Source organism: Ranitomeya imitator, chromosome 4 (assembly GCF_032444005.1).
Source record: "Ranitomeya imitator isolate aRanImi1 chromosome 4, aRanImi1.pri, whole genome shotgun sequence".
NCBI lineage: Eukaryota > Metazoa > Chordata > Amphibia > Anura > Dendrobatidae > Ranitomeya > Ranitomeya imitator.
In genome coordinates, this window is record NC_091285.1 from 118105923 (window position 1) to 118133270 (window position 27348).

At 44.8% G+C, this 27348-nt stretch overlaps 1 protein-coding gene across 4 annotated transcripts in view; it reads right to left on the minus strand.

Moving 5' to 3' along the window:
• TENM2 (teneurin transmembrane protein 2) overlaps positions 1–27348 on the minus strand; it is a 3136407-nt gene that overhangs the window by 1566236 nt on the left and 1542823 nt on the right. For all 4 annotated transcript variants that reach the window (XM_069763919.1, XM_069763918.1, XM_069763915.1 and 1 more), the window contains one exon: positions 19–214. In XM_069763919.1, the coding sequence (XP_069620020.1) occupies positions 19–214 (196 nt within the window). The remainder of the gene's footprint in view (positions 1–18; positions 215–27348) is intronic.

The following is a 27348-nucleotide window of genomic DNA, read 5'->3' on the forward strand; positions in this document are numbered from 1 at the left end:
ACAAAGGAAGATGCTTACCTAGCACAACTGTATTGAACGATACAATTTCCTTGTCCTTCCCATCATTGTAAAAGGCTAAGTGCCAAATTCCAACATCCAAGTACTGGACAAACACTGCCTCATTTTGCACAAGTGTCTGAATGCTGCGACGTTCTCTTGGGGCTTCTATCACACTCCACTTTTCCTTGCCATCCAAACGTTCCATGAAGTCATACTGCAAATGGAAATAATGTTAGAGCTTAATTGAGATGTTACACCAGGTGAAAGCAGGATGTAAACTCTACTAATTGTAATATCACATTAGTTTCATTCAAACATAATGTTCAGATTTGAAGCATGTGTGGTTTCGGTACCATTAACACACCATGATACATATTACTGTTACAATATGTACGTTAAGTAGCTTACAGATTTCATTAGTGCATAGGAAAAAATGAAAGTATCATAATAAGTACAAAATATTTAAACATTGTGGCCCTGATTCATCATTTTCAATACTTTTGTCACCTTCCCTTTTGGTTGCCATTTTTTGCACAAAATTTTTCAAAATGGCTCACGGTATTCATGAATTTGGAGCAAAGTCAAAACTTGTGAGTGTAAAAAAAGCACTTTTCATATAAATACTGGAATTCTCAAAAATACACCAGAGGGGAGTGGAGTGGAATTGTGTGAAATTTTCAGACACTTTTAAAAAGTCACAATTGATGTGTCCAGCAAAAAAAACGCTAAAAATTCTAAACGACATTCCCAAATCGGAAAACAAAATGTACTGACAACCATATACTGTATAGACTTCAACAAGGAACAAACAGATTAAGGAATTGGGTGCAAAACACCCAAAACTAGACAAAAAAGAGGCGCAAAGGCAATGATGAATTAGGGGCCGTTTTTCTGTTAAACATTCAACCACAAAAATTAAGAAAGGTGTTTTTATCCTTTAATTTTACAAAATCTTCTTTGTATAGGCGCATTTAATCTTATAACCTTTATTAATGGTCATTTACAGACAAAGAAAACCACAACTTCAGTTTTTGTGCTGTTCCATCTAAGGAAGATTTGTATTTTTTAAAGATCTTATTTTAATTAGGATGAAAAAATAACAGATTCTAATGGATTCCACTTAATTTCCATCTGTTAGTTCAGCATAAATTAGAAGACAACTGCTATTACAAGTCACTACATACACGTGACACACTTGTCCAAAGCCACCAGCCTCCCAATAACTCTACAGACTAAAAAGACAAGCTAGTGTTAGCCTGTTACAAAAAAAACATAAAAATCCTGTGTTGACAGCAAGTGCTAATTATGTTTAGCACTATGTCTGCTGATAAACTGTTCTATAGCCAGATTGGTTCAGAGACAAAAACAGTAGAATTTAACTAATTTTGTGGTGCTGAAAATGAATATGATGCTTAAATTTGCTGATTGGCTCTAATTTTCAAGATCCAGAGAAGGTTATAATGATTTAGAAAACCGTTCATACAGAAATATTGCATCTTTATTATTACATTATCATTATTGCATTGTTAGTAGCTAGTCTGTTACATCATTTATTTCGTCTATTGTGTCTTCAGTAATGTATCATCTTAAGGTGACCAATGAAGAAACATCAACTCGACTCCGATGACGTAATCTTAATTACAGTTTTATCACCTACTTTTATAAATGCTCTTTGTGTAAGGTATACAGTAGAGTTGAGCGACTTCTACTTTTTTAGGATCGAGTCGGGTTTCGTGAAACCCGACTTTGTCAAAAGTCGGGTCGGGTGAAATCGGCCGATTATTGCGAAAAGTCGGGGGCCGACCAAAACACGAAACCAAATGCAAGTCAATGGGGAATCAAAGTCGGCAGTGAGTAGAGGACAGGAAAACACCTACAGTGTCCATTTTAATGCCAAAAACATCAATTCTTATTTCTTAAGCTTGTCAATCTTAATTTACTTTATAATAATAGTTAGGCATTAAAAACAGGGGGTCATTTGGCTAAAGTTGTGGGGGGGGGTAGGGCTGGCTCAAGATTTTCGTGGGCCCAGGAAACGCGGAATACGTCACGGCGGTGGAGCAGAGAGAGGTAAGTATTTCAACTTTGCAAGTGCTGTGATCCTGAGCAAGCAGGGGGGGCACTCGTTGGCACTTGGCACTGGCACAGGGCCCCTCATAGTACGCAAAAGTGTCTCTGGCAGTGGGAGGCACCACTCACCGTCAAACACACTGCCGTACTATGAGGGGCCCTGTGCCAGTGACGTCGCCAACGAGTATGCCCTCCCATCTGATGAAGGAACCTGCACTTTCATCTGCACCTTCCTCTTTGTCCCCGTGTAAGGTGGTATAGTATGCGGGAAGGGGAACCTGACTTTCAGCAGGGTCAGATTCTGGCTGTGTAGAGTGCAAGGGGAATGTAGTGGTCTGAGTCAATGTACCAGCAGACTCATCTAGCACTGGCTGGGCAATGGCAGGATAAGGAGGAAACACAGATATAATCCCAAATAATAAAGTAGGCTAAATGCAGTTCAAAATTGTTAACAGGACTAAACAGGCGGCATAGCTTTGTTCAGTGGAGGACAACTGTAATGAGTGGCGCAGACACAGTTAGTAGGTCCAAAATAAAAAAGTAGGCTAAAAGCAGTTCAAAATTGGTAACAGGACTAAACAGGCAGCATTGCTTTGTTTAGTGGAGGACAACTGTAATGAGTGGCGCAGACACAGTTTGTAGGCCCACAATAAAATTGTAGGCTAAATGCAGTTCAAAATTGGTAACAGGACTAAACAGGTGGCATAGCTAGGTACTGGGGTGGGCTCCTCTGCGGAGTAGCAGACAGTGGTAGTAGGCGCAAAGTATAAACTGGTCTAAATGGAGGCCAGGGCCCATGTATATTTTAACGAACATCTATCATTTCAACAAATTTGTATTGGCAGTGCCATTGAAGGATTTAACAGCACAGACTACACAGTGGTGGAGCAGGGAGAGGTAAGTATTGCAAGTGGTAGAGCACTGTTCGAGCTGGGGGGAACACTCTCTCGTGGGCGGCTGTACTGGCACAGGGCCCCTCATATTACAACGGTGTGTCTGATGTTGGTTGTGCACCACCACCATCAGAAACACTTCATTGTACTATGAGGGACCCTGTGCCAGAGCCGTCGTCCAAAAGTGGGCGCACCCACCTGTCCAGGCAAATGGCACTCGCACCGGTGCTTGCGCCAGGTGGTGACCATGGCCCTGTGGGGGGAGTCAGCCCATTTAGGGAGGTATAAAAATGGCCTATGGTGGACATTCAGCAGCTTCAAATGGCGGAATTGGAGAAGTCAGTAAGAGGAGGCCAAAAGCAAGTCATTTTTCAGACAAGCTACGTGTCAGCAGGAGAAGGTGGGGCAAAATAATTTGAAATCCATGATTGGTTCATTTTAATGAAGGTTAGATCATCAACATTCTGGGTAGCCAGATGTGTCCTTTTTTCGGTCAGTATTGAACCAGCAGCACTAAAGACTCTTTCTGATAGCACACTAGCAGCAGCACAAGCGAGCTCCTGTAATGCATATTCTGCCAAATCAGGCCAGGTGTCTATTTTGGATGCCCAGTAATCAAAGGTGAATGACCTGTGAGGGAGAACATCGATAAGGGAGGAAAAGTAGTTCGTAACCATACTGGACAAATGCTGTCTCCTGTCACTTTGAATCGATGCAGCAGTACCTGTCGTGTCAGCAGTCATTGCGAAATCACTCCACAACCTGCTCATGAAACCCCTCTGTCCAACGCCACTTTGGATTTGTGCACCTCTAACACCTCTGCCATGTTGCCCCCTACGGCTCGTGTGAGAACCATCACCGCCGCTGTGTGCTGGGAATGCCTGAACCAAACGGTCTACAATAGTTGCTTGTTTGGTAGCCAATATTTGCTCAAGGTTCTCATGTGGCATGATATTTTGTAATTTTCTTTTATATCATGGATCCAGGAGGCAGGCCAACCAGTAATCATCATCGGTCATCATAATGCAGGGGTCTCTGTTTAGGATATGCAAGGCATACTCAGCCATGTGGGCCATTGTTCCAGGTGTCAATTCACTGCTTGTGCTGGGTTGAGGAGCACTTTCTTGCAAATCAACATCACTTGTGTCCCGCAAAAACCCTGTACCTGACCTTGCAATGCCACCAGTTTCTATTGCCCCCTGTGAAGCATCCTCCTCTCATAAATATTCATCCCCATCATCCTCCTCCTCCTCTTCATCCGCCACCTCGTCCAGGAGAGTTCCCTGAGCAGACAATGGCTGACTGTCATCAAGGCTTCCCTCCTCCTCGGCTGCAGACGCCAGCTCCTTAATGTGCGTCAAACTTTGCATTAGCAGACGCATTAGTGGGATGCTCAAGCTTATGATAGCGTCGTCTGCACTTACCAGCCGTATGCATTCCTCAAAACACTGAAGGAATTGACAGAGGTCATGGAGCTTCGAACACTGCACACCAGACAACTCCATGTCTGCCATCCAACTGCCTGTCCGTGTATGTGTATCCTCCCACAAATTAATTACAGCATGCCTCTGTTCACACAGCCTCTGAACCATGTGCAGTGTGGAGTTCCACCTTGTTGCAATGTCGATTATTAGGCGGTGCTGGGGAAGATTCAGTGATCGCTGATAGTTCTGCATACGGCTGGAGTGTACGGGCGACCGGCGGATGTGCGAGAAAAGTCTTTGTACCTTCAGGAGCAAGGCTGGTAAATCCGGATAATTTTTGAGGAAGCATTGCACCACCAGGTTAAAGGTGTGAGCCAGGCAAGGTATGTGTTTAAGTTCTGAAAAGGCTATGGCAGCCATAAAATTCCTTCGGTTATCACTGACTACCTTGCCTGCCTCAAGATGTATACTGCCCAGCCATGACTGAGTTTGTTGCTGCAAGTACTCGGCCAGTACTTCCGCGGTGTGTCTGTTGACACCCAAACACTTAATTTCTAACACAGCCTGCTGACGCTTACCACCTCGTGTGCACCTCGTGTGCAACACTGGCAGCTGTGGATGGAGTGGTCGTGCGACTGCACTCTGTGGACGAGCTTTCGCTTCTGGAGGAGGAGGAGGGGTGGCGAATGCCTACAGCCAACTGTTTCCTAGACCATGGGCTAGGCAGAACTATCCCACTATGGCTGTCCCCTGTGGACCCTGCATCCACCACATTAACCCAGTGTGCCATGATGGACACGTAACGTCCCTGGCCATTCCTATTGGTCCATGCATCTGTTGTGAGGTGCACCTTTCTACTGACTGATTGCCTCAGTGCATGGACAATGCGGTCTTTGACATGCTGGTGGAGGGCTGGGATGGCTTTTCTCGCAAAGAAGTGTCGACGAGGTAGGTCACAGCGTGGTACTGCATAAGTCATCAGGGCTTTGAAACCTTCGCTTTCAACCAACCGGTAGGGCATCATCTCTAACAAGATTAGTTTAGCAATGTGGGCATTCAAACCTTGTGTACGCGGATGAGAGGATGAGTACTTTCTTTTCCTAATGAGTGTCTCTTGTAGGGTGAGCTGGACTGGAGAGGTGCATATGGTGGAACTAGTGGTGGTGGTGGACATAGCAGATTGAGAGAGGGTTGGTGATGGTATTCTCGATGTTGGCCTACATACAACGTTTCCTACCAATAACCTTGTGATTCCCTGACTGCTTTGGCCTTGCGACGATACCTCCACATTTGCTGCTGGTGGTGTCCTAATTTGTGGGCTTACAGTGAGGGAAGCAATGTAGCGTTGCTGACTACCTTCATTCTGAGCAGGTGCACCAATGGTACGGGACGTTTGGTAGTTAGTCCAAGCTTGCAAGTGCATGCTGGTTAAATGTCTAAGCATGCACTTTGTATTTAAATTTTGATGATTCTTCCCTCTGCTAAAGGTCTTTGAGCATTTCTTACAGATAACTTTTGACTGATCATTCGGATATTGGTTAAAAAATTGCCACACTGCACTCTTCCTACTATGGAATACCTTTTCAGGCATTGCATGCTGTGCTACTTTCACCGGGTGTCCATGCTGTCCTAAAACTGTTTTTGTTTTTGACAAACGTTTTTGGCCTGATACGGGCCTGCCAGATGACAGCTGTTGCGATGTAGATGGCTGCTGCGGATCATCCTCATCCGCTTCTAAGCTACTGGCAGCGGCACCCTCTTCCGCAATGGCTGCCAATCTGGGTCAACAACTGGGTCATCTATCACCTCCTCTTCATTGTCATGTGCACTTTCCTCTGTGTCACCGTGAAAGGTGCTGTAGCATTCGGGACAGGGCACCATAGTCTCATCAGGGTCAGATTCTGTCTCAGTACACTGCGAGGGCAATGAAGTGATCTGAGTCAATGGAAGAGCATTATAATCTAGCTCTGGCTGTGCATCAGTGCACTCCATGTCCGATTCATCTTGTAATGGGCAGTTAATTTCCCGTTCTAACCGAGACACGGTATGTGTAAAGAGATCCATGGAGTAACCTGTAGTGTTGCCTGAAGCATCCTTTGCTTTTGGTTTGGGTGAAGGACACAAGGAAACGTCTTGTTCCTGACCGGGAGCATCCACTGACAACTCGCTGCTTTTATATTTGGAATTTCTGAAGAGGAGGCGAAAGAGCTAGAGGCTGAGTCAGCAAGGAAAGCCAAAACTTTTTACTGCTGCTCCGGCTTTAAAAGCCTTTTTCCTACTCCCAGGTAAGGGAGCCTTTGAGGCCTTGTGTAGCCAGAAAATGACGCTGGCTCAACATCTCCAGCCTTAGGTGCTATTGTGCTTTTGCCACTACTACCAGATGCACAACCACCATCAGTACCAGCTCGCAACCACCGCCCACGGACTCTTCCACCTGACTTCCTCATTTTTTGGAAAATCTAACCAAAATAACAACCGTTATATGGTGCTGTAAAACAAGGTCGAAGGTGTATATAAACGTGTTGAGATTTTAAATCTCCCTTTTTTTTGGTAGACTGAACAAAAATCAGGCCCTGTGCAAAAAACAACACAATGTAAGTGGCTGAAAGTGGCTGGCTGATATACCACAAAGAAACAGGACTGAAATATATTCACTTTGTGATAATTTGAATCTCACTTTTTTGGGGGGGAGACTAAGCCAAACCTCAGGCCCTGTGCATAAAACAACACAATGTAAGTGGCAGAAAGTGGCTGGCTGATATACCACAAACTAACAGGACTGCAGTATATCCACTTTGTGATAATTTGAATCTCACTTTTTTGGGGGGGAGACTAAGCCAAACCTCAGGCCCTGTGCATAAAACAACACAATGTAAGTGGCAGAAAGTGGCTGGAAGAGAGGGTTGAGCGAAACGGATTGGTCAATTTCGTGTCGCCGACTTTCAGCAAAGTGTGGGATCGGCCACGCGGTCGGCGATCTTCGCGCCAAAGTCGCGTTTCATATGATGCATTCAGCGCCATTTCTCAGCCAATGAAGATGCACGCAGAGTGTGGGCAGCGTGATGACATAGGTCTCAATCCCCACCATCTTAGAGAAGGGCATTACAGTGATTGGCTTGCTTTCTGCGGCGTCACAGGGGCTATAAAGGGGCATGTACGCCGACCGCCTTCTTACTTCTGTCGATCTGAACATAGGGAGAGGTTGCTGTAGCTTCGTCTGAAGCAGGGATATTGTTAGGAAGGGAATTTTAACCCCCAAAATGCTTGTGCTGTAGCGATTTCCACTGTCCAACACCAACTTTTCTTTGCAGGGACAGTGGAGGCTAGATTTCTGTGCATCAGCTCTGTAGCTTATAACGTTCCCTGATAGCTGCATTGCTGTTTGTACGCCGCTGTGCAAATCAACTGGTTTTTTTTTCAAAGCAAAAATCCTGTTGCTCCTTTTTTTCTGGCATACTTGTCCTTTGATCATTATAGGGAGATTGAAATTCTACTACAGCTCTTGTATTTTTTTATATATCTGCCAACCACTTTCTGCCACTCAAACTGTGTAGTGTAATACAGTGTGCCTGATTTTTTCCTGTATTCTCCCACACATAAAAAAGGGAGATTTATATTGCCACTGAGTGCATCTGCGTCAGTCCTGTTTGTGGCATCTGTCATCCACTTTCTGCCACTCAAACTGTAGTGTAATACAGTGGGCCTGATTTTTTCCTGCTGTCTCCCACACATAAAAAAGGGAGATTTATATTGCCACTGAGTGCATCTGCATCAGTCCTGTTTGTGGCATCTGTCATCCACTTTCTGCCACTCAAACTGTAGTGTAAAACAGTGGGCCTGATTTTTTCTTGCTGTGTCCCACACATAAAAAAGGGAGATTTGTATTGCCACTGAGTGCATCTGCGTCAGTCCTGCTCGTGGCATCTGTCATCCACTTTCTGCCACTCAAACTGTAGTGTAATACAGTGGGCCTAATTTTTTCCTGCTGTCTCCCACACATAAAAAAGGGAGATTTGTATTGTCACTGAGTGCATCTGCATCAGTCCTATTTGTGGCATCTGTCATCCACTTTCTGCCACTCAAACTGTAGTGTAATACAGTGGGCCTGATTTTTTCCTGCTGTCTCCCACACATAAAAAAGGGAGATTTATATTGCCACTGAGTGCATCTGCTTCAGTCCTGTTTGTGGCATCTGTCATCCATTTTCTGCCACTCAAACTGTAGTGTTAAACAGTGGGCCTGATTTTTTCCTGCTGTCTCCCACACACAAAAAAGGGAGATTTATATTGCCACTGAGTGCATCTGTGTCAGTCCTGTTTGTGGCATCTGTCATCCACTTTCTGCAACTCAAACTGTAGTGTAATACAGTGGGCCTGATTTTTTCCTGCTGTCTCCCACACATAAAAAAGGGAGATTTATATTGCCACTGAGTGCATCTGCGTCAGTCCTGTTTGTGGTATCTGTCATCCACTTTCTGTCACTCAAACTGTAGTGTAATACAGTGGGCCTGATTTTTTCCTGCTGTCTCCCACACATAAAAAGGGAGGTTTGTATTGCCACTGAGTACATCTGCGTCAGTCCTGTTTGTGGCATCTGTAATCCACTTTCTGCCACTCAAACTGTGTAGTGTAATACAGTGGGCCTGATGTTCCCAGCAGTCTCACACACCTATAAAGGGATATTTAAACTCACAACAAGTTAACGTACACCTTCTAACTGGTTTTACAGTACCATATAATGTTTGTTAGTTTGGTTACATTTTTCCAAGAATGAGGAAGTCTGGTGGAAGAGGTCGTGGCCGTGGGCGGTCATTGCCAGCTGGTAATGATGGTAGTGGTGGTGGAGCATCAGGTGGTCGTGGGGAAAGCAATATAGCACCTAAGTCTTGAGTTGGTGAGCCAGCGTCATCGTCTGGCTACACAAGGCCTTGAACGCTCCCTTTTCTGGGAGTAGCAAAACTGCTTTTAAAGCCGGAGCAGCAGGAACAAGTTTTGGCTTTCCTTGCTGACTCTGCCTCTAGCTCTTTCGCCTCCTCTTCGGAAAGTGCAAAATTTAAAAGCAGTGCGTCATCAGTGGATGCTCCCAGTCAGGTACAAGTCGCTTCCTTGTGTCCTTCACCCAGAACAACAGAGAAGGATGCGTCAGGCGACACAACAGGGTACTCCATGGAGCTCTTTACACATACCGTGCCTGGGTTAGAAAGCGAAATTGTTAACAGGCCATGCCCATTACACGATGAATCGGACATGGAGTGCACAGATGCACAGCTACAGCTAGATTATTATGCTGTTCCATTGACTCAGATCACAACATTGCCCTCGCAGTGTACTGAGCCAGAATCTTACCCTGCTGAGAATATTGGGCCCCGTCCCGAACGCTCTAGCACCGGCTTACACGATGACACAGAGGAAGGTGCACAGGACATAGAAGAGGAGGTGATAGATGACCCAGTTGTTGATCCCGATTGGCAGCCATTGGGGGAACAGGGTGCCGCCAGCAGTAGCTCTGAAGCGGAGGAGGAGGAGCCGCAGCAGGCATCAACATCGCAACAGCTTTCATCAGGCAGGCCCGTATCTGGCCAAAACCGTGTGTCAAAACCAAAAACAGTTGAAGGACAGCGTGGCCATCCGGTTAAAGAAGCTCAGTGTGCAATGCCTGAAAAGGTATCCGATAGTAGGAAGAGTGCAGTCTGGCAATTTTTTAACCAAGATCCAAATGATCAGTGCAAAGTCATCTGTAAGAAATGCTCAATGACCTTCAGCAGAGGTCAGAATGTGAAAAATCTAAATACAAGTTGCATGCGTAGACATTTAACCACCATGCACTTGCAAGCCTGGACTAACTACCAAACGTCCCGTAACGTTGTTGCAACCTCTCACAATGAAGCTAGTCAGCAACGCTACATTCCTTCCCTACTGTAAGCCCACCATTTACGACTCCACCTGCAGCAAATGGGGAGGTTTCGTCGCAAGGCCAAAGCAGTCAGGGAATCACCAGGTTCACGGTAAGAAACACTGTATGTATGCCAACTGCAAGAATACCATCACCAACCCTCTCTCAGTCTGCCATGTCCACCATCACCCCCGCTAGTTCCACCATATGCAGCTCTCCAGTCCAGCTCACCCTACAAGAGACTCTCATTAGGAAAAGGAAGTACTCATCCTCTCTTCCGCATACACAGGGTTTGAACGCCCACATTGCTAGACTAATCTCGTTAGAGATGATGCCCTACTGGTTAGTTGAAAGCAAAGCTTTCAAAGCCCTGATGGACTACGCAGTACCACGCTACGACCTACCCAGTCGACACTTCTTTGCGAGAAAAGCCATCCCAGCCCTCCACCAGCATGTAAAAGACCACATTGTCCATGCACTCATGCAATCTGTCAGTAGAAAGGTGCACCTCACAACAGATGCATGGACCAGTAGGCATGGCCAGGAACATTATGTGTCCATCACGGCACACTGGGTTAATGTGGTGGATGCAGGGTCCACAGGAGACAGCCATATTGGGAAAGTTCTGCCTAGCCCACGGTCTAGGAGACAGTTGGCTGTAGGCGTTCGCCCCTCCTCCTCCTCCTCGTCCTCCAGCAGATGCGAGAGCTCATCCACAGACCGCAGTCGCACGACCACTCCATTCACAGCTGCCACTGTTGCACACGAGGTGTCCCATTATGGAACAGCTAGTGGCAAGCGTCAGCAGGCTGTGTTGGAAATGAAGTGTTTGGGTGACAACAGACATACCGCAGAAGTTCTGTCTGAGTTCTTGCAGCAAGAAACTCAGTCATGGCTGGGCAGTGTACATCTTGAGGCAGGCAAGGTAGTCAGTGATAACGGAAGGAATTTTATGGCTGCCATAGCCCTTTCACAACTGAAACACATTCCTTGCCTGGCTCACACCTTGAACCTGGTGGTGCAGTGCTTCCTGAAAAGTTATCCGGGGTTACCCGACCTGCTCCTGAAGGTGCGCAGACTTTGCTCGCACATCCGCCGGTCGCCCATACACTCCAGCCGTATGCAGAACCATCAGCGATCTTTGAAGCTTCCCCAGCAACGCCTAATAATCGATGTTGCAACAAGGTGGAACTCCACACTGCATATGCTTCAGAGGCTGTGCAAACAGAGGCGTGCTGTTATGTATTTGTGGGAGGATAGACATACACGGGCAGGCAGTTGGATGGCAGACATGGAGTTGTCAGGTGTGCAGTGGTCAAAGCTACAAGACCTGTGTCAAATCCTTCAGTGTTTTGAGGAATGCACATGCCTGGTTAGTGCAGACGACGCCATCATAAGCATGAGCATCCCCTTAATGCGTCTGCTGATGCAAAGTTTGACAGACATAAAGGAGCAGGCGTCTGCAGCCGAGGACGAGGGAAGCCTTGATGACAGTCAGCCATTGTCTGGTCAGGGAAGTCTACTGGACAAGGTGTCGGGCGAAGAGGAGGAGGATAAGGATGATGGGGATGAATATTTTTTGGATGAGGAAGCTTCTCAGGGGGCAAAAGAAAGTGGCGGCGTTGCAAGGTCAGGTTCAGGGTTTTTGAGGGAGACAAGTGACGTTGATTTGCCAGAAAGTGCTCCTCAACCCAGCACAAGCAGTGAATTGACACCTGGAACATTGGCCCACATGGCGGATTATGCCTTGCATATCCTAAAAAGGGACCCCCGCATTATAAAAATGATGACTGATGATGATTACTGGTTTGCCTGCCTCCTGGATCCACGCTATAAAGGGAATTTGCAAAATATCATGCCACATGAGAACCTTGAGCAAGTATTGGCAACCAAACAAGCAACTCTTGTAGACCGTTTGATTCAGGCATTCCCAGCACACAGCGGCGGTGATGGTTCTCACACGAGCTGCAGGGGGCTACATGGCAGAGGTGGCGTTGGACAGAGGGGTTTTCTGACCAGGCTGTGGAGTGATTTCGCAATGACCGCAGAGAGGACTGCAGCATCAATTCAAAGTGACAGGAGACAACATTTGTCCAGTATGGTTACTAACTATTTTTCCTCCCTTATCGATGTTCTCCCTCACCCGTCATTCCCATTTGATTACTGGGCATCCAAAATAGACACCTGGCCTGAATTGGCAGACTATGCATTGCAGAAGCTTGCTTGCCCAGCAGCTAGTGTGCTATAAGAAAGAGTATTCAGTGCTTCTGGTTCAATACTAACTGAAAAGAGGAGTCGTCTGGCTACCCAAAATGTTGATGATCTAACCTTCATTAAAATGAATCAATCATGGATTTCTAATTATGTTGCCCCACCTTTCCCGGCTGACACCTAGCTTTCCTGTAAAAAGGTCTTGCTTTAGGACTGGTCTTACTGACTGTTCCAATTTCTCCATTTGCAGCTGCTGTATGTCCAGCATACGACATTTTTACACCTCCCTAAATGGGCTGACTCCCCCCACGGGGCCGTGGTCACCACTTGGCGCAAGCACCCGTGAGAGTGCCGTTTGGCTGAAGAGGAGGGCTTGCCCACTTTTGGGCGACAGAACTGGCACAGGGTCCTTCATAGTACAATGAAGTGTCTCTGGTGGTGGTGGTGCGCACCCAACGTCAGACCGTTGTAACATGAGGGGCCCTGGGCCAGTACCGCCGGCCACGAGAGAGTGTCCCCCCAAGCTCAAACAGTGCTCTGCCACTTGCAAAATTATCTCTCACTTCTCCACCACTGTTTAGTCTATGCAGTAAAATCCTTCAATGGCACTGCCAAAACAAATTTGTTGACATATATGATACTAGTAAAACTATTCAGGGCCCTGTCCTACATTTACACCAGCTAATACTTTGCGCCAAATACCACTGTCTGCAGGTCAGCAGAGGAGCCCACCCCTGAACCTAGGTATGCCACCTGTTTATTTGTTAATTTTTTTTTTTTGACAGACATTAACCTCAATTTATTATTTTGGCCTACTAACTGTGTCAGACACTCCTTCCAATTGTCCTCCACTGACCACAGCAATGCTGCCTGTGTACCACTTGAACCTATTTAAAAGTGCATAGAGCCTACTTTTTCATTTTAGGCCTAGTAAGTCTGTCTGCGGTCCCTCTTTCCAATTGTCCTCCACTGACCACACCAATGCAGCCTGTATACCCCTTGAACCAATTTAAATGTGCATAGAGCCTACTTTTTTTATTTTAGGCCTAGTAAGTCTGTCTGCGGTCCCTTCTTCCAATTGTCCTCCACTGACCACACCAATGCTCCCTGTGTACCCATGAAACCTATTTAAAAATGCATAGAGCCTACTCTTTTTATTTTAGGCCTAGTAAGTCTGTCTGCGGTCCCTCCTTCGAATTGTCCTCCACTGACCAGACCAATGCTGCCTGTGTACCACTTGAACCAATTTAAAAGTGCATAGAGCCTACTTTTTCATTTTAGGCCTAGTAAGTCTGTCTGCGGTCCCTCCTTCCAATTGTCCTCCGCTGACCACACCAATGCTGCCTATGTACCCCTGTAACCTTTTTTAAACTGCTTTGAGACAACTTTTTGTTTAAGGCCTACTACCTGTGTCTGTCTGCGCCACTCAATACAGCTGTCCTCCTCTTTAAAAACTCGGAATTTGAAAACTGCATTGGGACTACTAGTTTGGTTGGGGCCTACTAACGGTGTCTGCCGCTCCAAGGTTTTCTCCTGGTTTCCTTTCCAGAGCTTCTTTCTTCAGGCTTTCGTTAAGTAGTTTTAATATTGAACTGCATTTGGCCTACTACTTTGGTTGGGGCCTACTAACGGTGTCTGCCACTCCAAGGTTTTCTCCTGGTTTCCTTTCCAGAGCTTCTATCTTCAGGCTTTCATTAAGTAGTTTTTAAATTACACTGCATTTGGCCTACTAGTTTGGTTGGTGCCTACAAACAGTGTCTGCCGCTCCTAGGTGTTCTCATGGTTTCCTTTACTGAGCTTCTATCTTCAGGCTTTCGTTAAGTAGTTAAACTGCATTTGGCCTACTAGTTTGGTTGGGGCCTACTAAAGGTGTCTGCCGCTCCAAGGTTTTCTCCTGGTTTCCTTTCCTGAGCTTCTATCTTCAGGCTTTCATTAAGTAGTTTTAATAATATAAAGCATGTGGCCTACTAGTTTGGTTGGGGCCTACTAACGGTGTCTGCCGCTCCAAGGTGTTCCCTTGGTTTCCTTTCCAGAGCTTCTATCTTCAGGCTTTCGTTAAGTAGTTTTTAGATTACACTGCATTTGGCCTACTAGTTTGGTTGGGGCCTACTAACGGTGTCTGCTGCTCCTAGGTGTTCTCACGGTTTCCTTTACTGAGCTTCTATCTTCAGGCTTTCGTTAAGAAGTTTTAATATTGAACTGCATTTGGCCTACTAGATTGGTTGGGGCCTACTAACGGTGTCTGCCGCTCCAAGGTTTTCTCCTGGTTTTCTTTCCTGAGCTTCTATCTTCAGGCTTTCATTAAGTAGTTTTAATATTACACTGCATTTGGCCTACTAGTTTGGTTGGGGCCTACTAATGGTGTCTGCCGCTCCAAAGTGTTCTCCTGGTTTCCTTTCCAGAGCTTCTATCTTCAGGCTTTCATTAAGTAGTTTTTAGATTACACTGCATTTGGCCTACTAGTTTGGTTGGGGCCTACTAAAGGTGTCTGCCGCTCCTTGCTGTTCTCCTGGACTGAACAAAGCAGTGCCGCCTGTTTACTACTGTTACCAATTTTGAACTGCATTTAGCTTACTTACTGATTTGGGCCTACTCGCTGTGTCAGCCTCTCATTACAGTTGTCCTCCACTGAACAAAGCAATGCCGCCTGGTTTGTCCTGTTACCAATTTTGAAATGCATTTAGCCCACTTTATTATTTGGGGCTATATCTGTGTTTCCTCCTCATCCTGCCCATTGCCCAGCCAGTGCTAGATGAGTCTGCTGGTACAATGACCCAGACCACTACATTCCCCTTGCATTCTACACAGCCAGAATCTGACCCTGCCGAAAGTCAGGCTCCCCTTCCCACATACTATACCACCTTACAAGCGGACAAAGAGGAAGGTGCAGATGAAAGTGCAGGTTCCTTCATCAGGTGAGTGGGGAATACTCGTTGGTGACGTCACTTGCACAGGGCCCCTCATAGTACGCAAAAGTGTCACTGCCGGTGGGAGGCGCCCCCGCCGTGCAAACACACTGCCGTACTTTGAGGGGCCCTGTGCCAGTGCCAATGCGAAGGAGTGGGCCCCCCCTGCTTGCTCAGGATCACAGCACTTGCAAAGTTGAAATACTTACCTCTCCCTGCTCCACTGCCGTGACGTGGTCCACGTTTCCTGGGCCCACTAAATACTTGAACCAGCCATACCCCCCACAACTTTAGCCAAATGACCCCCAATTTCCAATGCCTAACTATTATTATAAGGTAAATTAAGATTGACAAGCTTCAGTAACAAGAATGGATGTTTTTGCCATTACAATGGGCACTGTAGGTGTTTTCCTGGCCTCCACTCACTGCCGACTATGCTTCCCCATTGACTTGCATTGGGTTTCGTGTTTCAGTTGATCCCCGACTTTTTGCGATAATCGGCCGATTTCACTCGACTCGACATTTGAGATAGTCGGGTTTCGCGAAAATCCTAAAAAAGTAAAAGTTGCTCAACCCTACTGGAAGATATATGAAAAAATACAAGGACTGTAGTACAATTTCAATCTCCCTACAATGATCTCAGGACCAGTATGGCAGCAATAAAAAGGACTGCTGCGCACAAAAGTGTGGACAAATAAACAAGATAACTGTGCAGAAAGGAGCAACAGGATTTTTGCTTTAAAAAAAGCAGTTGGTTTGCACAGCGGCGTGCAAACAGCATTGTAGCTATCAGGGAGCCTTATAAGGCAGCCTAATAAGCTATAGACCTGATGCACAAAAATATAGCATCCACTGTCCATGCAAACAAATGTTGGTGTTGGACAGTGGAAATCACTACAGCACAAGCAGTTTCGGGGCTTAATCTTCCCTCCCTAACTATATCCCTTCTTTTGATGAAGCTGCGGCAACCTCTCCCTATGCTACGATCGGCAGAAGTAAGATGGCGGTTGGCCTGCACGCTCCATTATAGCCCCTGTGACGCTGCAGAAAGCAAGCCAATCACTGTCATGCCTTTCTCTAAGATGGTGGGGAGCGAGACCTATGTCTTCACACTGCCCACACTCTGCGTCCTCCTTCATTGGCTGAAAAATGGCGCTGAATGCGTCATACGAAACGCAACTTTGGCGCGAAGATCTCAAACCTCATGGCCGATCCCACACTAGGATTGGGTCGGTTTCATGAAACCCAACTTTGCCGAAAGTCGGCGATTTTTGAATTTGTCCCATCCTTTTCGCCCCCAACCCTAGTATACAGTACCACAAACCGAAGAAATGCCGGTTCCAAAAGTACCAGAAACAGATTCAGTTGAGTCAAGTGAGGAACAATCTCTTGTTAGAGAATTGGATCTGCTCAAGATTGTGCTTTAAAGTTCCAGTCAACAGAAATGGAATCTCCTAGCGAGCGATGTTCAGATTTCTTTGTTCCACAACCATAATGGGCGATCCAACAACATCAACAGTTTAACGGCAGCTCTGAAGATTAGTATTGGCCTCCCCCTTACTTGACTTTCCCTTCTCCAGTCTATCCTTAATGCAGGAGCCAGGCTCGTCCATCTGGCTAGTCATTACTCGGACGTGTCCGCTCTTCGCCAGTCATTACAGTGGCTGCCCATTCATTACAGGATACAATTCAAAGTACTTGTTCTCACCCACAAAGCTCTCCACAGTCCGGCACCCCCATCCATCTCCTCCCTCATTTCGGTCTATCGGCCTAGCCGACCGCTGCGCTCTGCAAATGACTTTCGACTAATCTCTGCACTAATCCGTACCTCCCACTCCCGACTCCAAGACTTCTCCCGCGCTGCGCCAATCCTCTGGAATGCTCTACCCCAAGATATTAGGACCATCCGCAATTTGCATAGTTTTAGGCGCTCGCTCAAAACACATTTGTTCAGAGCAGCCTATCACATTCAGTAATCAAAGTCATGTTATGTTTGTGTGTGTGTAGCCCATTCACTATCTCCATCTATCCCCCACCCCCTGAATATGGCTGGATCATCATTGTAAATACATCATTGTAAATACACACCTGTACTTTGTATCTCCCCCACCTCATTGTAGCTTGTAAGCTCTCAGGAGCAGGGTTGTCTTATTTCGCTTTAATTATTGTATTGTTAACGTTGTTACTTATGACTGTTGTGTTTGAAACTGTTAAACTGTAAAGCGCTGCGGAATATGTTGGCGCTATATAAATAAAGATTATTATTATTATTAGTAGTAGTAGAAATCCAGTGGAATGGATTCATCCAAAATAAGCCTAAAAGCCGTCTTGCGCAATGGCAATGCGCTACCTTTAATTCCACTTAGTTATGCACTCCACATGAAAGAAACCTATAACAATATAAAACAGCTGTTAAGGTGCCTGATACAGGTCCTTCTCAAAAAATTAGCATATAGTGTTAAATTTCATTATTTACCATAATGTAATGATTACAATTAAACTTTCATATATTATAGATTCATTATCCACCAACTGAAATTTGTCAGGTCTTTTATTGTTTTAATACTGATGATTTTGGCATACAACTCCTGATAACCCAAAAAACCTGTCTCAATAAATTAGCATATCAAGAAAAGGTTCTCCTATTACCCTAATCTTCTGAATCAACTAATTAACTCTAAACACATGCAAAAGATACCTGAGGCTTTTATAAACTCCCTGCCTGGTTCATTACTCAAAACCCCCATCATGGGTAAGACTAGCGACCTGACAGATGTCAAGAAGGCCATCATTGACACCCTCAAGCAAGAGGGTAAGACCCAGAAAGAAATTTCTCAACAAATAGGCTGTTCCCAGAGTGCTTTGATCCAAAAAATTCTACCAATCCCAAGAAAATAATAATATGCAGCATGGTAGAAAAGGTACTAAATTAAATAAAATTTAACTTTTAATATTAGTATTTAAAATCGTAAAAAGACAAGAGCAACTAACATACAAAATACACATACCGCAAACCACCCAAAGTAGCAAAAAACAGCCTGTGAGTGTATCATAGATAAGCTACTTAGGTGGATAAATTATTATAAATCCCGGTCAAAAACGTCTACTAGAGCCGGGCAATAATCGCAATATAGCAGTGTCCCTGGGTAATGTCAGCCTACTCAGAAGTATATTTAGGGCTAGCCGCCGCGGAATGGGGGCGCCATTATCGTTGTTCCTTTAGGGTGCCAACCTCCACTGTCTAGGCAGGGTCTTTTTTACAGTGGAATAGTAGGCATACAGTAATTTGATACCCGACTCAGTCACCACTGCTACATATATTCAAATGGCAGTGGTTAAAACTTTGGAGTTTTCTTGTTTTGGCCGCTCTCTCTCTAACATATACATTTTTCCTTTTTTTCTTTTTCTCTTTTTCCCTCACCTAGAAGTAGGGTCAGTAGGGTTAGATGAGGGTTAGCCGTCGTGGAGTGGGGGCGCCTTCTCGTTTGTTTAGGGTGCCAACCCCCGCTGATAGGTAGGGCATATTTAGGAGAAGTTTAGGGTTCGGGTAGGGTGAGCACCTGTTCCCCTCCTTTTTCTCCCCCCCCCCTTTTTTTCTGTTATTCGTGTTTATCCGTGTCTGTGGTTGGAGCTCAGGAGGGTACTTTGCCTTTTTTCTCCTCCTTCATCATTGAGGTTGTAGGAGATTATTTTTCCTAGTTATGACCAGCATAGAACTGGTTAGTTATTTTGGGTTATTATCTACCTTTTTCTATATATATTTTTCCTAGTTATGACCAGCATAGAACTGGTTAGTTATTTTGGGTTATTATCTACCTTTTTCTATATATATTTTTTGTACCAAATTTTCTTGTGGCACTTTTTGATACTCACTAGTATTAGACTGTTTTTGTACCTTACACTTTGTATATGTTTAATAGGAATGTATCCCAGGAACGGGCATGTGCCTATGGAATGGGTTTTTCTAAAGGTATGATACCATTTCCATGCGTTGTTTATGCATCTTTTAATATAGGGGTACACGGTCTGTCCCTGAAGAGTATATAATTCAGGAGTTTCTTGTGGCACTTTCACAGCAGTTTTTCAAGAGTTTCCATAGTCTTCGTCATGTAAAGTTGATAAAGTCGCGTGGCCGCTGCACAGGGGCAGCCCTTTCACTAGTGTCCTGTTAAATATATGGGACAATCATGCGGCTGCCCAGAGGCGGACCAAGAAGGCATAGTTTTATTGCCCGCACACTAGTGTCCTGTTAAATATATGGGACAATCATGCGGCTGCCCAGAGGCGGACCAAGAAGGCATAGTTTTTTTGCCCGCACACTAAGAATTTTGGAGTGCCTGCAGCGCCGTAGCGCCTGTTGATTGATGGATGGATGGGCGTGGTTACGATGGGGCTGTCTGAAAGGCAGAGTGCCAATGCCCGTTCTTAGGCATGTTTGAATAGCGCGGGCCTGGATGGGTGGAGTTATGACGCCACAGTATGGAGGCGTGCCCACCGCAGTAGGTAAATTGTTGCCTCCTTTCGGCCCGATAATCGTGAGTGACGGACTGGATGGGCGGAGCTGTGACGCTGTGCTACGGAGGCGGACCTCCCACCCGGGACCTTCGGCGTTCTTTTGGTGCACGTGGAGGGGAGGATTCCGGAAGTAGTAAAGGTAGATACCATATAAATGGCTGAGATAAGAGCGGCGGCAGACCGCTGAATGATTTGAAACAAGGAGGAAGTTTATTCCGTGCACGGAAAACCCCTTCATTCCCCAAACTGGCATTCATTCATTCCTCCCCTGATGATTTGGAACAATGAAACGCGTTGGGAGGCCACGGGGTTAATCTTGGGTACTCGGGGATCCTAATAGTGGGTTTATAATATTACGGTAATTAAGGCATATCCGTTTCCCCACATTCGGGGATCAACCTGAAGTATTCCCTTTGGAACTGCCAGAGAGACCAGGAGGAATATGAAGCACGATCTACCTGGGTGAGACCGTTCCATTTATTACTATTTTGTGGCAGATGTCATTTCCTATGCGAGGGTAACCATATGGTTGATTATGATATGGTATAGCTGGACTCTCTACTTCTGAGTAGGCTGACATTACCCAGGGACACTGCTATATTGCGATTATTGCCCGGCTCTATTAGACGTTTTTGACCGGGATTTATAATAATTTATCCACCTAAGTAGCTTATCTATGATACACTCAGAGGCTGTTTTTTGCTACTTTGGGTGGTTTGCGGTATGTGTATTTTGTATGTTAGTTGCTCTTGTCTTTTTACGATTTTAAATACTAATATTAAAAGTTAAATTTTATTTAATTTAGTACCTTTTCTACCCTGCTGCATATTATTATTTTCTTGGGATTGGTAGAATTTTTTGGATCAAATATTCTATATATAGGCTATGGCCGGTTTCCTGGCGAAAACCATAGACACGGATGCATGGATATCAGAGGCCCAGGAGGTCTTTTCTGAAAAAAGTTTTTCCCAACCTAAATATACCCCTTCTTATAGCAATGTCTTCAAAGAACTAACTAAAGTATATAAAACCCAAATTTCTAGCTGGTGGGAAGTTCAAAGCTTGGAAAGTTATATGAAATCTGGCATAGTCCCACGTCATTTGAGAATCACCCTTCAACCTGGGTTTAGGTACAGGAATTCTTCCTTTACTGAACAATGGGAAAAAGAGGCTACTGCCAGCTCCCTTAGGTTCATGCATATCCTCTTGGAAGAAGAAAAGAAAACCCTGAAAAGTGCTAATGATAAACTTAAAGAACAAATTGAAATCACTAAAAAGTTTTCAGGGGAAACGGATTTTGTTACAAAAGAACTAACTCTCCAGAACACAATAGAGAGGTATCAATATAATTTAAAGGAACGAAAACATCGTAATTTCGTTAGAGATTTACAGGATTTTAGGGAATAAAAATGCCTATCAGCTTCCCACCGGCAGAAATATACCACGGAATTTTGAAACTGACATATCCTCAACAGATACCGACCTATCAGACGTAGAATCACGTCATAAGATTGGGAAAAATAAACAACGAGGTCAGGGTGGTCAAAGAGGGCGACCGAACGAGAGATCAACTGGTGTACGTTTTTTAGACCAGGGATACCCGTTGAGAAATCGAATGAATCAAAATCCATAGAGGAGTGTCAGGTTATCAATCTATCCTCTAAGAAATTGAGTGTGAGTGAAATTGAAGTCCTTAATAAAGGTCTGAATTTTGTTCCAACATCTGATTTTCGAGTGTTTGACAGCTTAAAAGATCTTCATCTCTTTGTAAGAAAATTGAAGTGGCGTAAACATTTCATTAGGGAGGATAAACGTCTTTGCCAAAACATGGATATCCCAGATTCCCTCCTATCAGACGTGAGATTACTCTATGACTTATCAGAACCAGCCCCAGGAACCACAGGGGAAGGCCCTTTCACTGACCTAAGAGCTAAAAGTAAAAGGATGCCCCCCGTTCAGGGTGATCAATCAACTATTGATGTATTCTTGGAGATGGTGTCAAAGGATCTTGAGAGTTTAGAAAATAAAAAATTGGGAGGTCATCATAATTTGACTAAAACACAAATGGAGGCACTAAGAGCTCTTGAAAATGATAAAACCCTCACAGTGAAACCCTCTGATAAAGGGGGCAACGTTGTGGTGATGGATTGCAACATCTATCAGGAAATGTGTCACAATATTTTGAGAGACAACGATGGTTATGAGAAATTGGCTTCAAATCCCCTATCTGATTATATAAAGGAATTAAAAATTATTCTTAAAAAAGGTTTGAGTGATTCGGTTATCACTAAGAATGAATATGATTTTATGTTCCCGGTTCATCCTACGGTGGCGACTTTCTACTGCTTACCAAAGATCCATAAGGGCGTGTCCCCTCTAAAGGGGAGGCCCATTGTGTCAGGGATTGACAGTATTAGTCATCATGCAGGGATTTATATTGACGAAATTTTGAAACCTTTTGTTACATCACTCAATTCTTTTGTAAAAGACTCAACCGACGTATTGAGGAAATTGGAGGGGCTACAGGTGGAAACGGATTCCATCTTATGTAGCATTGATGTAGAGGCCCTCTACTCGTCCATTAAGCATTGTGACGGCTTAAAAGCGGTTGAGTCTTTTTTAATCACAAGGGGCAGACAATTTAAGCCACATAACCAATTTGTTTTGAATCTCTTGAAGTTTTGTTTGACATCCAATTTTTTCCTGTTCGATGGCTCCCTGTACCACCAGCTCAGGGGCACAGCGATGGGTAGCCCTTGTGCACCCTCGTATGCAAAATTGCTCCTGGGCTGGTGGGAGGAAAACTACGTTTTCGGGGAGGATCAGGTAGAGGACTTGGCTAAGATTACATTATGGATACGATATATCGACGATGTCCTGATAATATGGAACGGGGATGTGACAAGCTTGAGGAGCTTTGTTACAAAATTAAATATTAATCCCCTGGGGCTGTCCTTTACTTTTGATAGCCATCCTTCAGAATTAGCTTTCTTAGATCTGTGGATTCATAAAGATGCGGAGGGTATAATCAATACTAAGGTTTATCGTAAACCGACCTCGACTAATGCCCTCCTCAGATGGGAGAGTCACCATCCTGCTCCACTGAGGAGGGGCATCCCTAAAGGGCAATATTTACGTCTTAGACGAAATTGCACCTTGGAAAGTGATTTTTTGGAACAGGCGGATGACCTACGTGAGCGATTCCAACAAAGGGGTTACCCTAAAGGTGTTCTCAAGAAAGCTTTTAACGAAACGAAAAAAATGGATAGGGCACAACTCCTTAGACCATCAGCACCTAAATTGGAGCCTCAAACGTGTAGATTCATCACCACCTATAACAATGGTGCAGACCAGATACGATCAATTCTAAAGAGGCATTGGTCGATTCTAAGAATGGACAAGGACATAGGAGAACTGGTGGGACCCCATCCAAAAATTACTTTTCAGAAAGGTAGATCTCTAAAAGACAGGCTAGTGTCTAGCCATTTTGTACCCCCCAAAAAAGAGACCTGGTTGACACGGGAGGTAAAAGGATGTTTTTCATGTAGTGGTTGCGTGGCTTGTCCCGTAATCAAACAAGGAAAGTTCTTTGAGGGCAATGCTGTCAAAAAGAGATTTGAAATAAGACACTTCATAAATTGTAGAACAAAGGGTGTTATCTACAAAGCGGACTGCATTTGCGGTTTAGAATATGTAGGAAAGACGATTAGAGAATGGCGTAGGAGAGTGGGTGAACATCTTAGAGACATTGAGCTTAAGAGAGATACTCCGCTTTCCAGACATATCAATACTATGCATGATGGAAACTACTCTCAGTTAAAATTCATGGGTATTGACAAGGTTGAGAAGCCGAAAAGGGGAGGAGATTGGGACCAGAGGATACTACAGTGTGAGGCAAGATGGATTCATCGTCTGAAGACACAGACACCAACAGGCCTCAATGAGACCCTCACTTTTAGTTGCTTTTTGTAAAATACATGGCCTGAGATAGGGATATTTAGGGCTAGCCGCCGCGGAGTGGGGGCGCCATTATCGTTGTTCCTTTAGGGTGCCAACCTCCACTGTCTAGGCAGGGTCTTTTTTACAGTGGAATAGTAGGCATACAGTAATTTGATACCCGACTCAGTCACCACTGCTACATATATTCAAATGGCAGTGGTTAAAACTTTGGAGTTTTCTTGTTTTGGCCGCTCTCTCTCTAACATATACATTTTTCCTTTTTTTCTTTTTCTCTTTTTCCCTCACCTAGAATTAGGGTCAGTAGGGTTAGATGAGGGTTAGCCGTCGTGGAGTGGGGGCGCCTTCTCGTTTGTTTAGGGTGCCAACCCCCGCTGATAGGTAGGGCATATTTAGGAGAAGTTTAGGGTTCGGGTAGGGTGAGCACCTGTTCCCCTCCTTTTTCTCCCCCCCCCCTTTTTTTCTGTTATTCGTGTTTATCCGTGTCTGTGGTTGGAGCTCAGGAGGGTACTTTGCCTTTTTTCTCCTCCTTCATCATTGAGGTTGTAGGAGATTATTTTTCCTAGTTATGACCAGCATAGAACTGGTTAGTTATTTTGGGTTATTATCTACCTTTTTCTATATATATTTTTCCTAGTTATGACCAGCATAGAACTGGTTAGTTATTTTGGGTTATTATCTACCTTTTTCTATATATATTTTTTGTACCAAATTTTCTTGTGGCACTTTTTGATACTCACTAGTATTAGACTGTTTTTGTACCTTACACTTTGTATATGTTTAATAAGAATGTATCCCAGGAACGGGCATGTGCCTATGGAATGGGTTTTTCTAAAGGTATGATACCATTTCCATGCGTTGTTTATGCATCTTTTAATATAGGGGTACACGGTCTGTCCCTGAAGAGTATATAATTCAGGAGTTTCTTGTGGCACTTTCTCAGCAGTTTTTCAAGAGTTTCCATAGTCTTCGTCATGTAAAGTTGATAAAGTCGCGTGGCCGCTGCACAGGGGCAGCCCTTTCACTAGTGTCCTGTTAAATATATGGGACAATCATGCGGCTGCCCAGAGGCGGACCAAGAAGGCATAGTTTTATTGCCCGCACACTAGTGTCCTGTTAAATATATGGGACAATCATGCGGCTGCCCAGAGGCGGACCAAGAAGGCATAGTTTTTTTGCCCGCACACTAAGAATTTTGGAGTGCCTGCAGCGCCGTAGCGCCTGTTGATTGATGGATGGATGGGCGTGGTTACGATGGGGCTTTCTGAAAGGCAGAGTGCCAATGCCCGTTCTTAGGCATGTTTGAATAGCGCGGGCCTGGATGGGTGGAGTTATGACGCCACAGTATGGAGGCGTGCCCACCGCAGTAGGTAGATTGTTGCCTCCTTTCGGCCCGATAATCGTGAGTGACGGACTGGATGGGCGGAGCTGTGACGCTGTGCTACGGAGGCGGACCTCCCACCCGGGACCTTCGGCGTTCTTTTGGTGCACGTGGAGGGGAGGATTCCGGAAGTAGTAAAGGTAGATACCATATAAATGGCTGAGATAAGAGCGGCGGCAGACCGCTGAATGATTTGAAACAAGGAGGAGGTTTATTCCGTGCACGGAAAACCCCTTCATTCCCCAAACTGGCATTCATTCATTCCTCCCCTGATGATTTGGAACAATGAAACGCGTTGGGAGGCCACGGGGTTAATCTTGGGTACTCGGGGATCCTAATAGTGGGTTTATAATATTACGGTAATTAAGGCATATCCGTTTCCCCACATTCGGGGATCAACCTGAAGTATTCCCTTTGGAACTGCCAGAGAGACCAGGAGGAATATGAAGCATGATCTACCTGGGTGAGACCGTTCCATTTATTACTATTTTGTGGCAGATGTCATTTCCTATGCGAGGGTAACCATATGGTTGATTATGATATGGTATAGCTGGACTCTCTACTTCTGAGTAGGCTGACATTACCCAGGGACACTGCTATATTGCGATTATTGCCCGGCTCTATTAGACGTTTTTGACCGGGATTTATAATAATTTATCCACCTAAGTAGCTTATCTATGATACACTCAGAGGCTGTTTTTTGCTACTTTGGGTGGTTTGCGGTATGTGTATTTTGTATGTTAGTTGCTCTTGTCTTTTTACGATTTTAAATACTAATATTAAAAGTTAAATTTTATTTAATTTAGTACCTTTTCTACCCTGCTGCATATTATTATTGTTCCCAGAGTGCTGTATCAAGGCACCTCAATGGTAAGTCTGTTGGAAGGAAACAATGTGGCAGAAAACGCTGTACAACGAGAAGAGGAGACCGGACCCTGAGGAAGATTGTGGAGAAGGACCGATTCCAGACCTTGGGGAACCTGAGGAAGCAGTGGACTGAGTCTGGTGTGGAAACATCCAGAGCCACCGTGCACAGGCGTGTGCAGGAAATGGGCTACAGGTGCCGCATTCCCCAGGTAAAGCCACTTTTGAACCATAAACAGCGGCGGAGGCGCCTGACCTGGGCTACAGAGAAGCAGCACTGGACTGTTGCTAAGTGGTCCCAAGTACTTTTTTCTGATGAAAGCAAATTTTGCATGTCATTCGGAAATCAAGGTGCCAGAGTCTGGAGGAAGACTGGGGAGAAGGAAATGCCAAAATGCCTGAAGTCCAGTGTCAAGTACCCACAGTCAGTGATGGTGTGGGGTGCCATGTCAGCTGCTGGTGTTGGTCCACTGTGTTTCATCAAGGGCAGGGTCAATGCAGCTAGCCATCAGGAGATTTTGGAGCACTTCATGCTTCCATCGGCTGAAATGCTTTATGGAGATGAAGATTTCATTTTTCAGCACGACCTGGCACCTGCTCACAGTGCCAAAGCCACTGGTAAATGGTTTACTGACCATGGTATTACTGTGCTCAATTGGCCTGCCAACTCTCCTGACCTGAACCCCATAGAGAATCTGTGGGATATTGTGAAGAGAAAGTTAAGAGACGCAAGACCCAACACTCTGGATGAGCTTAAGGCCGCTATTGAAGCATCCTGGGCCTCCATAACATCTCAGCAGTGTCACAGGCTGATTGCCTCCATGCCACGCCGCATTGAAGCAGTCATTTCTGCCAAAGGATTCCCGACCAAGTATTGAGTGCATAACTGAACATTATTATTTGATGGTTTTTTTGTTTTTTATTAAAAAACACTTTTATTTGATTGGATGGGTGAAATATGCTAATTTATTGAGACAGGTTTTTTGGGTTATCAGGAGTTGTATGCCAAAATCATCAGTATTAAAACAATAAAAGACCTGACAAATTTCAGTTGGTGGATAATGAATCTATAATATATGAAAGTTTAATTGTAATCATTACATTATGGTAAATAATGAAATTTAACACTATATGCTAATTTTTTGAGAAGGACCTGTATATGACAAACATTTGTGGCCCCACTGTGGTGACTTAAAGGTAGTTGAACTCTTACTTGGTGTCCAGGATGGATACGC